Here is a 15532-nt window from a genome sequence, read left to right as displayed (position 1 = left end):
GGTTAGCTCTGCTGCTTCCCAGACGTTTCCACTTTGAACCTCAACTTCTCTACGAGGACTTTCCATCCTCTTTCTGCTCCAGCTTCCTCATACTGATACTCATCCGTCATTTGGATGGATGAGTATATCAAAATGATCAGATGATCATGTGGACTGTGTTAATGTAAAACAGTCATTGGCAACCTTTTTTAGATACAACTAATAAAGTGTATATGTTGTACAAGTGTGTGTGTGTACACACAGACACACACACACACAGTGAATTGTGGTCGTCAAAACTTGTGCTCAGGTTGAAAACACATGGAACCAAGCTGGGAAAGCAAAGTTGGTGTCATACATGTTTGTCTCCAGAATAAACTTCCTCAGGACAAACACATTGGCTCGTCATAGTCGGAAAAACCCCAGTTGCCAAGAAGGTTTCTGCTTTAAGTGATTCATCAACCCGACACACAGTATCAGGACATCTACCCTCAATGTTGCCCATGTTTTCTTACAGAAAATAATAAATAAGTAATACATTCTCAATACCGACATATACTAGACACATTTATGTCCTGAAAATGTATTATTGCTTGATAAATAAGACAACAGGACACCATGTAGAGAATATTAGGCCATTTTAATTATAGACTCTCACATAAGAAATCCAGGTTAATTTTTTTTTAATCTGCTTTAGTAGTCAACTCAACTGAGTGGTCTTTGGGCTCCTACAATAACTGCAATATAAAAACAGTCCACTTTAAAACACAGAATATGACACCTTTTTTCCCCCTACAGAATGAATTCAGCAATTTTTGTTTTGGGATAATTACAAGATACGCCGTTTCATGCCATTTGATCAACGGTATGCACGATCACGTGAATGTTTCTAAATTTTACTGACAATCTAACATTCCAACTCTGATTTAATTCACAGCCGAGACTAGAAGAGAATGTGCAGCTTCATTTTGAGTGGTTTGTTGGATAGTCAATTCAAATCTGACGAGGAACAAGTGCAAAACCTTGTGATACAGTTGAACAGCTCAGAAAAAACTAAATGAAGAAAAAAAAAATGGTTGAGAGTCTCAGCTTGAGAGGAGCAAATATAATCTACAGAAGCCTTTAAAAACCATTAGAAAAAAGCCAAATCACATGCAGCCTGGGACAGGAGTGCGTAATGTACACGTGTTTCAACCTCTACAAGGGAAACAACCGCCTGCCTGTACTCTAATTACTCTCAAAGCATGAACAAGAGGACGTGTTTAACTTAGATCACACCTTGGAGGATCATGTGAGATAAATGGAGGTTTGGCTGCTAAAACATTTGGTTTATATTACTGGATTAATTCTATCTTGGTTTGAAGTGACGGGCTGGTGATGTAATCACGTTTTTTTTTTTTTTTTTTTTTTAAAAAGGGGAAAGCAGAAATAAAGATGTCAATACAAATTCATGCAAAAAGTAGCATGCGATTTAAAGAAAAAATATTTACTTGAAATAAGAAAAACATTAAAAGAATGCAACTCAGATCAGCCAAAGGATCCCCAAAGATTTTGTGAATGCCGTGAGTGAAATGGTAAAACTGAAATAAAAATAATAAAAAGGTGTCCTAGTATGACATACAGTATGTTTCAATACAACATTGTCTCTGCTTACAATCCTAAATTAAACTAACCTATTCACTCCTTGTCTCGTGACAGGACGACATCTTAAACATGGTTACAGACTTCAGTCAAGAAAAAGTAAAGTGCTACAAATGTACAAATCATTTAATGGTAGCAAAAGTAAAAAAGGAAAAAACAACTTGTTGGGTACTGTCTAAAAAGTCTCTTTGCTGCCAGTAAACTCTACACAAGTGACTTGGATCAAGTAGTTCACACATGAGCTGCAAATGAGATACTTGGATATGATTCTAAACTTATTTCAGATATGCTTGGGAGATTAAAAATAAAAACAAAACCAAAAAAAAACCAGTTTAGAATACAATTAATCAATGAATGACTTAAAAAAAAAAAAACTTCCTCCCGATGATGCAGCTCATGAAAAGGGTCCACTGACTGGACTCTGACTTTTCTCCATCTCATGTTTACACGCGAGTTTCTTGTGGTATTTTTCCCAGAAACGCCTACATTGTTTCACCAAAATACTGATAAACCTCAATCTTTGTACCCGGAGATAAATTCTGCCATTTCTCTGTTTTGTTGTGTAATTCCAGCTGAACGAGAAACATCAAATCTCATTTTCTTAATTTTTATTTTATTTTTTTTAAGTTGAGAAATGGCAAACAGCTGTCAGTAGTGTGTGAGAAATTCACCCAGCCCAGACCTGTAATTCCCAAACCTGTAGTTTTGATTAAACCTGACATGGAAAATCAAAAACATGTTTTGTTAGGAAGCTGAAACTCTGCTTCAGATCCGGTGATGGCAGGCTTCTTTTGTGACATTTGTGAACGCTTGTGAAAACTACGCCTGCCGTGATCCAGCTGGATGGCCCCCTGCCTTTCTAGTAGCCGATATTGAGGGTTTGGCATGGACTCCAGTGGTGATTCACACAGTTGAGAGTGCTGCTGCTTTTCTTTTCAGCCTCACAATAGACTGAACTTACCTAGAAAACCATAAAACCAGCAGAGCCCTGGCATCCTCACACTGAATATGACTGATTAAGTCACTACACCACATACAGATGCTCTTGTTATCATTCACTGAGCTCACCGCTTGTCAGTAGTTGGTGGTTGTGTTCCAGTTTCATGGGATCATGTGCATAATGCTTCATAACTCTAGATATAGAACTTCAGTCTTAAAATTCAAAGCCATCTATGAAAAATATGAACACATCTTTAATACATGACTTTGGCTAATTTATGTGTTACAAGCAAAGATTGGGGCCACAGTGCACAAAAGGTGCCTCAAAACACACCTGGAAGAATATAAGTGGAACAGCTTCAGTCTCACTGAGAGAGTCTGTCCGTTGCTGCTGTGTGAGGTGTGATGCTGCCGCTTTGCAGATCTCAGTCGAGAGGCTGGGGATCTGCTATGGGCATAGTATGCAGAACCTCATCTAATAACTGCAGAGCTCTGTGCAGATGGATTTCAATCCAACAAGGAGTCTCCTTGATACTCTGCCGAGGGTAGTCCGGCCCCCAACCTTTAACAAAACTCATCCTGAGAATGCACAGCCTCCGGAGGTCGTCTACCCCGATACCAGCTGCTGCCGACAGGCCTGAGAGAACAGGAGGACAGAGTCAGCATGAGGTCATACTCATATGCAGGCGGAAAACCCCAAGCATCATGGATACGCATTACTTTCGTAATTAAGTAATTAGTAATTAGTGGATTAGTAATTAACATTAAGTCTGCCCTCATCAAAGAGACCATTGATTTTATACTACCACCTCTTACCCATATCTTTTCATTATCCTTTCAATCTGGAATCATTCCCCAGGAATTAAAAATTGCAAAAGTCGTCCCGATTTTTAAATCGGGTGACACTAATGAATTCGGAAATTATCGACCAATATCTATTCTTCCCTGTATATCTAAAATTCTGGAAAAGCTGGTCTTTCATAGAATATCTCAACATTTTGAAATTAACAATATATTATATAAACACCAATATGGTTTCCGAAAAAAATATTCCACAGAACATGCACTCCTCCAGCTTGTAAATAATATTTCCAACGCTCTTGATGATAAAAAATTTGCCTTAGGAATTTTCCTGGATTTAAGTAAAGCTTTCGATACGGTAGATCACAACGTTCTTATCTCTAAGCTCTACAGGTATGGTGTGGCGGGAACCGCCCTTAACTGGTTCAAAAACTATCTGACCAATAGAGAACAATTTGTCCATCTTAATGACTTTTCTTCTAAAAAATCCAAAATCTTGTTTGGTGTACCCCAAGGCTCAATCTTGGGCCCTTTGCTATTCTTAATTTATATCAATGATATGCCTATGATGTGTAAATCATTTCTTCCTGTCCTGTTCGCAGATGACACTAATCTCATCGCTGTTCATGAGGATTTTCCCACTCTGATTAAATGTGCCAATGATGAACTTTCTTCAATTGCCCACTGGTTCCAACTTAACAAACTGACCCTCAATGTCAATAAATGCAACTTCATGGTCTTTTGTAACATTAATAAGTTCTATCCCAAGGAGTTAGCCAAAATTCTAATAAATGGTAATGAAATCCTTCAAGTCAATTCAACCAAATTTCTGGGGGTTATTCTAGATGAACACCTCAACTGGTGTAATCATATTGATCTCGTCTCCAAAAGATCCATGAAGATGCTAGGCATTTTGAGGAAAGTCCTCCCTTTAATTCATTCCTCAGCTTACTTAACCCTATATTATAGTTTCTTGTTCCCTCATTTAAATTATTGTAACATTGTTTGGGCAGCTAATTATCCGACTCATCTAAGAAAACTACTCTTATTGCAGAAGAGGTTTTTGAGATTGATCTCCCACTCCTCTAGATATGCGCCATCAGCGCCTCTTTTTCTAAAGTATCGGCTCTTACCTATTGATAAGGTGAATGCCTATCAAACATGCCTTTTTATTCATAAGTTTATATACAGGAAACAAGATCTGCCTATTACTTTTCACAATTTCTTTATTCTGACAACAGACTTTCACTCATATCAAACAAGGTTTAGTAACAATAGCTTATCTATACCGTCCTCCCGAACCTCAAGTCACCAATTCAACATTACTTATAGAGGCCCCAAGCTCTGGTCTGACTTAAACTCTTCACTGAGGTCCACCTCCTCCCAATGCATTTTCAAAAAAAACCTAAAGGAATTTTTACTTTCCACAGGAACCTAATTTACTTTCTCTACTCGACCTTTAATTTTATCGACCTTTAATTATATATTCTTTCTCATTGTACTGCTTTTGTCACATTTTTTGTTCTTTCTTTGTGTCTTTTACTATTAGTTGTTTCAAGTACTTGAATTCCTGTTGCTATTGATCTTTGTCTTTTGTTGTTGTTTAGCTCATGCATGCTGTCTGCTTGTCCTTTGTTTTGTTTTTTTGACAGGGGTGGAACCTTGTATAAGTTCGCTATAGAACTTCGTTCCCTCCTTGCGCAGTGCTTTATGCATCTAATTGTGCTAAATTAATAAACTCTAAACCCCAAACTCTAAACTCTTTCCTCTATAATGTTTGGAGAACAGGCCTCACAGATGTGTAAAAGATCAGAATGTAAAGAAGAATTACTTTCTTCTCAGCAAACTCTAAACCATGTCTGGGCAATGAGATCTTGATCCCACTCACTTGTAAGACAATCAGGTGACTGTGATGATGCAATGCAGATACACTTAATGTGTATGTTTAAAAGTTAATTAGGAAAAATAAAAGTCATTTCATGAGGAGGGAAGCCATTACAATTGAATCCGTCAAAGGCCTTGATATTTATTTATAGCTTTTAGGCCAAAATGTATTGTTAATGGCAGAGCTGTAGTAAATGGATTTATCTTGCTCTGTAAACATTATCCAAATTTACTATGAATAATGGGGTGGAGATGAGGAAAACAAAGGCAAATGTATGCTGAAAAAACAACAAATATCCTTTTACATTTTGTCATTAAGGCTTTTGATGAGTTTATATTCCAGATCAAGCCAGCGTTGTTAGAACATTGTCACCCTCTCTTCCTCCCTACAGTTTGCATTAATATTTCTATTATTAGACATAGTTTTCTATAAAGATTACAGCACTCTCAGATACTATTAGCTAAAGATTGACAGTCTTGTATAAAACTAGACTGTGTGTACAAAAGATTACTTGTTCAGAGTCAAAAGTAATACCATGTTGCAGATTTGCATGGCCTTTGGCAAACAATGCTGCTTATAAAGAATGATATATATATTTTTTTTTTTTAAGTGTACAGTAACAACTCTGATAAATAAAAACTGAATTTAATTTTGAAGCAGTTAAGCCAAGAGATATAAGCCAAGAGATAATATAATCTTTAACTGTAGAGTTTCAGAAAAGACTGAAATCATCCCTAAATGTCTTGGTGCTGATTCTTTTCTCAAACACAAGCACAGAGCTCCCACCCAGTTCTCAATGGTATCAATATTTGAGTTTCTTACTGATAGCTGGAGCGATCCCTCCCACTGATCCAGGTCCAGGGATGTTTCCAGCCACAGCTGCTGCTTGTGCTGCTGCTGCTGCCTGAGCAGTGGCAGCCTGCTGCTGCATCTGTCTGTGACACTGACGGAGATCAAAAACCTGGAAAACAAAGAGGAAACTTTTAATCCTGTGCATTTTTTTCATATGGAGGTAGAAAATATGGAAAACAGGGACGGGAAATATAAAAACAGTCCAAAAAAAAAAATTGGATGAAACCTGCAGTGCATGTATGGAAAAAAGGGTTGTGTAAAATATTCACCAGTGAAGTACTCTTACAGTTGTTGGGTTTATTACACAGGGAACATTACTGTGGAATACTTACTTTGATATAAGCGCTGGGGTAGATTTTGTGAACAGCGTCTCCTGGGGCTCGACCTGCCTCTCTGTCCAGGTAGTAACTCTGAACAAACACTGCGTGGTCACTGAGGCACCGCACCCACACATCCCCTTCTCCTTTACACTCCAGCTGGACCCCTTTACCAATGTGAAGCCTGACAAAGAGAACAAGAAGGAATAAACATGAAAATATGAAGATTTGTGGCATAAAGAAATACGGTACACAAAAGCTTTGTAAGGAAACAGGAAAGACTATAGTGAACCAATGTGTTAAAGGGACAGATATTGCTTAAAAACTGTGCACCAACCATCTAATCCATTACAAAAAACCTGTATAAAAAACAAAAGTTGCTTCCAAAAATGTTCTTTTTAAGTATAGTTATTAGTTTAATAAAACTTTTCAATAGCTTAACTGAGTTATTCTCAAAGCTTGATACAAGACAACTAGATTTTCTTTAGTTTTTGGACACGCTTCATCCTGAAGGTTTCCCTGGTATGAATCTGATGAAGTCAGAAGTGAAATGTCTGAAACTTGTCCAGGAACAAAAGAAAAGGAAATCCCGTTGCCTTGATTCAAATTTTTGGCAGTCGCAATGACATGGATGTGAGAGCCTATGATCATGATCCACAAAAACCTTCCATTTCTTTAATTCAGAGATTCGGTCTGGCAGGGAGAACACATCCATGTTACATCATTACATTACACATCTGGCCATCCAGGTTACACATTACATTAAAAATGACAGGATGCCTTTAGTTTCCTCAGTAAGTCAGATGCAGATCTGCTCTGTACTGCTCCTTCATTCGGTAGCAGTTGAATACTCAGCCACCATAACTACCTGGTGAAACAAACTAACTGCTTTTCTTAGGTCGATGAACTAATACAAGGTTTTAGTGGATGAAACAGAGCTAAGAAAGGGGGTGTCTCATACAGAGAAAAATAAATGTTTGTTCAAAAGCTTGCCTTTTCACATATTTCAGTTGGTGCTTTATTATAAATAATAGTAGCTAAAAGATTAAAAGAATTGTTGAATCTAAATGCCAACAGTTCATTACAACAGTAATAGAGTTCCATTTATGTACAGGGGGTTGCAAAAGTATTCACCCCCCTTGGCTTTTTATCTATTTTGTTACATTTCAACCTGTAATTGAAATATTTTTTGAATCTGAATTGTATGTGATGGATCTGCACAAAATAGTCTAAGTTTGTGAAGTGAAATGAGAGAAATATCTATAAAACAATAATTAAAAAAATAAAACACTTAAGATTAGCATGTGCATATGTATTGACCCCCCTTCATCCATCACATACAATTCAGATTCAAAAAATATTTCAATTACAGGTTGAAATGTAACAAAATAGTTAAAAAGCCAAGGGGGGTGAATACTTTTGCAACCCCCTGTAAAATATTGATAGTGCAGTAAAACATGTTCATAAGAAAGTTATATTAAAAAAAACCTCCATCCCTGCATTTATCTGCAGTTGACTTGATTACTGCAACAGTGTCTTCACAGGTCTGCCTAAAGTGTCAATCAGACAGCGACATCTGATCCAGAATGCTACTGACCGAGTTACACTACAACTAAAAGTGGATCACATCACTCCAGTTCTGAGGTCCCTACATGGCTCTCTGTATCTCAGAGAACAGACTTTAAAATACTTTTAAAAATCACTGAATGGACCTGTTGTTGCCAAATCAACCACGCAGGCCTCTCAGGTGTTCTGGTTCAGGTCTGCTCCGTGTCCCCAGAATCAGAACCAAACATGGAGAAGCAGCATTCAGCTTTTATGCTCCACAGATCTGGAACAAACTTCCACAAACTGCAGGAACGCTGAAACCCTCAACTCCTTTAAACAAAGGTTAAAAACGAATTTGTTCACAGCTGCCCTTGACTGAATTATTCAAACCATTCTGAATTTAAATTTAAACAATGTTAATTTGAGTACTACACTGTAACTCTAGCGGAAGGCTACATTTTTTCTTCATTATGCCACTGCACTGGAACCGCAACCCCTTCTCTTTACTTTTCATGATTTCATTATGTAAAGCCCCTTGAGTCGCCTTGTTGCAGAAATGTGCTAAACAAATAAACTTGCATGCCTATATCATTCATCACTTGCAGTTGCAGAATGAACCTGCCCTTGAGCAAAAAAAAACAAAACACCTAAAGCACAAGACCGCCACGTGGGATGAAACCTGCTACACGCTCCCAGGACCTCTCATGCACATGGAGGTCCTTTAGTTTCTCCCTGGCCACCGCTGTAGGATATGTACAATTGCTTGACTAACTAATGCTGAACCTCGTTTTTTTTTCCCCTTCTCCAAATCAATCTTACAATTTGAGGCTGGAGGTTAATGAGTGCATTTACCAAGTCATCGTTTTCTACATGTATCCTGTAACTGGTTCACTGCCACTACCGTTTAACCTTCAAAAGCTGTTGCAACATTGATCTTCCTGCAATATTATCTGTCAGCGTCAAGGTAATGAGCAATCAGAAGGTCAAAGCACTCGTTAGTTTCTACCCTCAAAACTGTCAAGTCAGATTGATTCAAACAGCAGAAATCAAGTTAAAGAGAAGAATTTGTTATGTAATATAATGTTACATTTCCTAAAAGCATTGACCGGGAGGAACCTGCAGCACACATGGAAAGACTTCTTCATGAATTGCCTTTTCCACTGTAGATGTTTTTGACCATTTGTTTGCAATAATGTAATGTACGTTTGTTTTATTGCACGCTTAGGATTTAACAAATATGATGCTGTAATGAGCGGGTGTGTACGTATATATTAAGGGGAAGGGGCTAATGTAATATGTTTGTAAGAGGCAGGTGCAGGGTATGTACCAAGCTGCTGCAAGCACTCAACAGTACCAACCAACATTGTAAAATAGAATAAAGAAAAATAATGGCTTAAGTATTAAAATTGTGTGGGGAAACCCTGCGATGTGAATGTGTTAAATCAATACAATAGGGGTTGAGGAAAATACATTAGACAACTCAAATACTTGATCAAGTATTACTAAACAAAAATTGTTGGCAGTGCATCCTCAGGGAGATTATTTGTTCCATCATCTCATCACTTTTAATGGTGCTTGTCGAACTTACCTCGCCCTTTCAATAGCCTCAGTGCGATGTACATTACTGAGTTGGCCCAAACAAAACCTGTCTCCTCCAGAAGGGTCAACATAGCCATCAACTGTGACGATGGGGCAGGAGGAGGGCACTTTAAATGTCTCCCCAACTTGAACATCCATCTCAAAATAGGCAATGGAGCACCAGTAGTCAGGAGCTAAAACAGAAGATAGGAGATGTCAGTGGTTTGAAGTAAACGTAAACTTTAAACCCTAAGTCATCATCAAACTGATCCTATATTTGCTGTGATAGTGATAGTTTGTTGCAGTTTCTACCAAGTCGTTTCCTGATATTATAATTATTTATTTATTTTTGATAGAGTTTTGGATGGTGTGCTGCTTGAGAGATATATTGAAGTAACTTCTTGGATCTTTTTAAACATGGTTTACCATGAGTAACCATGACTACAGGAGACGTGATTGCACATGAGGGCATTTGACTGAGCTTTCAAAACATCCACCTCTTCGACTCATTTGGGATTTGGGAAGACATAGTTGCAGAGTGGATGCAAAACAAAGAGAAATAGAAAATTGAACATTTCCTCTCCTAAATGTCATGGGGAATGGAAGACCACTGGCCAATAAAATGGACTAGCTTAGAGTGAATGAGTATTGTGCACTTCACCAAGACACAGCAGCAGGAACATAGTCTTGAGCGCCTTTCAGATTACATGAGAAGACGTAATTACGTAAAACGTAAACTGCGAGCACAAAAGCAAAAATAAAGGCTGCAGGATTGCAGTGAGGTCCTTCATGCTTCTACTCAACAACTACAGGTCAGTTTCCTTAGTATCCTACATTATGTCAGTAACAGACAAACTGTTACTGGCCACCGAAAAACAACTACGCACCTTTCAGGACCTAATGCAGCTTGCTTATTTTCATGTTTAACATGCCATCATGGACCCGCTTCTGTGAGCCTACTCTCATCTGGACAATGTTAAGATTCACTACTGAGCTGAATCTTTACATCCAATATAGTATAGATTTTTTGGAAGAAGATATAACCTGTGACTTTTCATGCAGCCCCATCCAGAGCAAGCAAGGGTTGTTAGAAAATGCTAAGAAAAGCTTACTTTCAAATCTATTCACAAGCACTGTCAAATACTGTATATGACCATGGAGGTTGTGCATTCTCACCTGGATGATTGGAAATAGGAGGCTGAAAGGCAAGCTCATTGTGCACTGGCCCTGAAAGAAGAACAAAAATGTCAGTAAAGCTCTGCTTTGAAAAGAAAAAACTCTTCCATGAAATCTGTGGATTATGGTAAAGCTGCAATCAAAAGGATTAACTCACAGTAGTGTGTTGGATGTGGCATAGGAGGGTGGTGCTGCAGATGACCATTGGTGTGGTGAGGTATGTTGGGGGTGAAACTGCTGGACCAGTTTGAGTTGGCACCTGAGGAGAGGAGCAAATGTACACCCTTATTTATTTATGTATACACACACACACACACACACACACACACATGTAGTATAATACATACATATCTATATCTATATATATATATATATATATATATATGGGCATTTGACTGAGCTTTCAAAACATCCACCTCTTCAACTAATTTGGGAAGAGATAGCTGCAGCTATATATATATATATATATATATATATATATATATATATATATATATATATATATATATATACATATATATAAAAAATACAAAGAAAACAGACTGACCACTAAGAACACAGAAATGTTTCATGACTATCTTACTGCTAGATCCTGCAGCAATGGCAGGAAAGGATGCTGCTGAAGCAGAGGTGGAGGCCTCAGACGGGGGGAGCAGGTTCGGGTTTCCAAATGATTCAGATGGGGCCGTGTGGCTAGTAGAGGGGGGGTGCTGGATGGTCTGAAGAGAGTGTCCTCCCTCCACAGAGGGCAGGCTCTGGGGTCCATCAAAATCATACTCATCCTTTATCAGTCCTGAGCTGGGTCCAGAACTGGTCAAGGTTAGTCCTGATAAGTCTGTGGAGAAAGGAAAACTAGCAAGATGTGATTCATGCATGTCACAAAGACTGCTGCTAATTTCCAAAGAATGCAACTGAAATTACTGTTGTTCACTATTTATTTTTTTTAATATTTACATGCTGTAGCAATTCAACTTTAGACTCATTTGTTAAAATTGGTACAATCATTTGCCTTCAGTTCTCTATAAGAAAAAGAAAACTGAAATTTTACACCGAAATATCCATGCCTAATTGTTTTGTTTCAATGGGTTTAATTGACAACAATTTACTGCTAACCCTAACCCACACCACAATGTTTCACTGCTACTCACCTATGCCAGGAGACACCACTCTCTCATAGTGATATGGATTGACACACACACTGTCACACTTCAGATCAAAGGCAAACTGGCAGTATTTAACATGCTTTAGTTCATTCTTGTGCAGGTCAGGCCATCGCCACAGCCGGGCATAGATGACATGAGGGAAACCTTTACGTCCTGCCACCTAAGAACAACACAGAGCGATTTCCAGGAAAAGAAGACCAAGTAATTATTTTCACATTGATTTTCCTCAAAGCCAAGATCAAACGCATTAATTAGCCAAAGATTAAGAGGCAAATAATTCTTATGGTTCTAGACATGAAAGCTGTGAAAGCGTGTGACATGAGAGTAAAAGCAATCAATGAGAAGGTGAATGTTTTTGAGTCTGGAATTGCTAAGATAAGATTGCGACCATTATTGATGTTTTTGTGCACCAGAGTCCATGTTAAGAAAAACGTCACTACATTTTAAGCCTGGTGGGAACTAGAAACTTTGAACCTGGTTGTACAACTCTAGATAATAACAGTTCATCACATGCAGAACAGCTGGTGCATTTGGTAAACATATGAGCTATAGGAAGGAGACTGTGTGCAGGGTCCCTCTACAGACATCGTGATACCCCTTCAATAGGGGCGTATAGATTCCCAGATGGTACAGAACTCACTGAGGCAATTTACTGCAAAAATGTAAACACTGCGCAACATCCTGCATGACTGCTTTGAACTACATGTATATTGTAATTGTACATAGTTGTACAAGCAGTATATTCAGCAATACAAAATAACATATTTCACAAAAGGTTGCATCAACACTGAGATGGTGTCAGCCTGCACAGGTTTTGTTGGCTACGGTATATCAAGTTATCTGAGAACTTCCTGTCAGGATCTGAGAAATCAAAAGCTACTTTTACATTGACGTGTTTCATTTGAGTACAACAATCAGTAAGCAGCTACTATACATTCAAAAAGGTAATTACGGTATTTGCAAGCCTGAATGTTATGGTGATAAATGATTATCTGAGAATTTGTTCTAGTTTTGGACATAATACATTTTAGAATCAAATTAAACCATAATTGTGCTTTTGATTAAGCACAATTGAGCATCAATTAAACCCACTGTGTTTGTAGTCCAATGGGTGTGAAGCAATACCTTAAAAATTTCAATTTTTATCATTTATTTGGGCTTGTAAAAGTGAATTAATGACACACTCCTTTTTAGGATAACAAAATAAGCTCAGGTTAATATTCTCGTGCATTTCTACAGTACTACCTGCAGCCGTCCATCAAGTGTCCTTTGAATGGTCACACACTTGCTGGGGTGGGCTCCATTGGTGGTGATAGCTGTGATGAGGGAGTCAAGTTCATCTTTCTTCTCCTTCAATTTCTTAACAAGGCTCTCAATGGCGCGCTTTGCAAACGTCTCACTCTCGCCACCCTGCCTGTGACACATCAGGCTGTGTACAATGCTCAAGCAGGCATCGTTGCTGGTAGGCGTGTTGGTGATTGACATTTTGATGCACGTTTCTGCACACGTTCTGAGGATATCTTTTCTTGTGGTTCACAGCTTCACATCATTCTCAGGAAATTGGAGAAGAAATAATCTTCAACTCAGCAATTCAGATGTATTTTTGGGAGGCGTGCAACATCAGACCTCTGAGCATCAGGGAAGGGGACAAGATCTGAAAGTGGAGACAAAGAAAGAACACACACATATAAATAATACACACACATATGAGGGGCACATTTTCACATATGGCTATGCTAAGATTTTTCCCCCCTTAATTATAAAAACCTCCATTTAAAAACTACATTTTTGTGTTTACTTGTTTTATCTTTGTCTAATATTTAAATTTGTTTGATAATCTGAAACATTTAAGTGTGACAAACATGCAAAAAAAATAAAAAAAATCAGGAAGGGGGCAAACACTTTCACACAACTGTGTGTGTGTATATACAGGACTGTCTCAGAAAATTAGAATATTGTGATTTTCTGTAATGCAATTACAAAAACGTCATACATTCTGGATTCATTACAAATAAACTGAAATATTGCAAGCCTTTTATTATTTTAATATTGCTGATCATGGCTTACAGCTTAAGAAAACTAAAATATCCTATCTCAAAAAATTAGAATATTCTGGGAATCTTAATCTTAAACTGTAACCCATAATCAGCAATATTAAAAGGCTTGCAATATTTTAGTTGATTTCTAATTAATCCAGAATGTATGACTTTTGTTTTTTTTAAATTGCATTACAGAAAATAAAGAACTTTATCACAATATTCAAATTTTCTGAAACAGTCACACACACACACACACACACACACACACACACACACACACACACACACACACACACACACACACACACACACACACACACACACACACACACACACACACACACACACACACACACACACACACACACACACACACACACACACACACATTTCTAGAAAGGTGCCGATTAAGGTGTGTGTGTATACATATTTACACATGCAAATTCTACTAAATAAAAACCGTGTCACTGGATTTGTGATATAATTTTGTTGGAGTACAAATCAGCTGTCCACCTTAAACCAACCGACAAACCATGTTTTTGTTTTGAGTCTCGGTGCCTGATTCAAGATATAATCCATCAAGTTTGACAAACCTCTACGTCTTTAGCCGAACAACAATATCAGCGGCTCACCAGCAACGACAGGACGTGTCGGGGACCAGAACAGATGTGCAGATTGGCAGCTTTGACCAGAAAAACATCCAGCAAAGCTGTTGACATGAGCTCGCTGGCTAAACTAGCGGCGCCAGTCTGGCTGGGGCAGCAAGTTACTGCACAGAGCAGCGCTCGGGAGGAAGTACACATGCATCTGCTTTCAAAATGAAAGGGAGGCCATTAATGCCGCGTTCCATTTGTCCTCGGAAGTGGGGATTTCCCAGTTCCCAGTCGGAATTTTCAACTGGAACGCCCCCCGAAGTGGGATTTCCCACTGGGAAAGTGGGAGAGTCTTCACCACCCCCGAGTTACCATTCCAAGATGGCTGCCCCGGTTGTAAACAGTAGAAGAGAGCTCTGTAAAAATTCGTAGCAATTCATTCTACTTTTGGTCACACTAAATCAGTCGTATACAAGTATTGTTCGGCATATGCTGCTTTAGTGTAATTTACTTTTTTCATGTGGTATATGCGAACTAGAAACTTGTTTTCCTACTTTGTAACTGGAACGCTGATAACTCGGCTGTGACGTCATTCCCAGTTCCGACTTCCGAGGTAAATGGAACGCAGCAACGTAGGGTACGGCGTAGCCTACGCCGTAGGCTCTGCGTCGATTTAACGCGGACTCAGGTTGAATCGCCGCCGTCGGCTCTTACATTGAAAGGCATGGCCGGAACCGAGCTGGCCTCGGTGCTGCTGGCTCAGCGGCTCTGCGGCAGGTACCTGCACTCAACAACACCTCAGCAACACCCGCTAGCAGCTGCAGCTAGCGCGGCTAGCCGCACACGCGTTAGCAGCTGTCTGTGTGAAGAAGATGGGACACTTTCCGGACGAACTGGACTCAGCCAACCGGGCTCACTTGCAAACTAACACCACGACAGTTGTAACGGCTCACGTTGTTGGAAAGCGTTGGGAGATTAAACACATCAAACCCAGTGAAAGAGCTGTCCCCGCTAGCTACCT

General features: G+C 38.8%; 1 protein-coding gene across 2 annotated transcripts; it reads right to left on the bottom strand.

Moving 5' to 3' along the window:
• Positions 1 to 1449: 1449 nt before the first annotated feature.
• On the bottom strand, positions 1450 to 14689 carry LOC133450568 (mothers against decapentaplegic homolog 4). Of its 2 annotated transcripts, none has more exons than XM_061729292.1 (10): positions 14512 to 14689; positions 13125 to 13533; positions 11865 to 12039; positions 11300 to 11551; positions 10874 to 10975; positions 10717 to 10767; positions 9551 to 9734; positions 6430 to 6598; positions 6068 to 6206; positions 1450 to 3196 (listed from the first exon to the last, which is right to left on the bottom strand). In XM_061729292.1, exons 2-10 carry the CDS (start codon positions 13362 to 13364, stop codon positions 2985 to 2987), a joined length of 1524 nt encoding a protein of 507 aa, XP_061585276.1. In that variant the 5' UTR covers positions 13365 to 13533; positions 14512 to 14689; the 3' UTR covers positions 1450 to 2984. The 2 variants fall into 2 exon arrangements, with proteins under 2 accessions (XP_061585276.1, XP_061585277.1); XM_061729293.1 differs by having other exon boundaries at positions 14551 to 14673.
• Between the last annotated feature and the right edge of the window lie 843 nt (positions 14690 to 15532).

Source organism: Cololabis saira, chromosome 9 (genome assembly GCF_033807715.1).
Source record: "Cololabis saira isolate AMF1-May2022 chromosome 9, fColSai1.1, whole genome shotgun sequence".
NCBI lineage: Eukaryota > Metazoa > Chordata > Actinopteri > Beloniformes > Belonidae > Cololabis > Cololabis saira.
This window is presented reverse-complemented; position numbering and strand designations above follow the sequence as displayed.

Excerpts from the sequence above, each read along its gene's own strand:
- LOC133450568 (XM_061729292.1), bottom strand. The coding sequence starts at position 13,364 with ATGTCAATCACCAACACGCCTACCAGCAACGATGCCTGCTTGAGCATT. Across the intron at positions 10,976-11,299 it reads CATTGCTGCAGGATCTAGCA|GTGCCAACTCAAACTGGTCC; the intron begins GTAAGATAGTCA and ends TCCTCTCCTCAG. Across the intron at positions 6,599-9,550 it reads GAGGCTATTGAAAGGGCGAG|GCTTCACATTGGTAAAGGGG; the intron begins GTAAGTTCGACA and ends TCTCTTTGTCAG.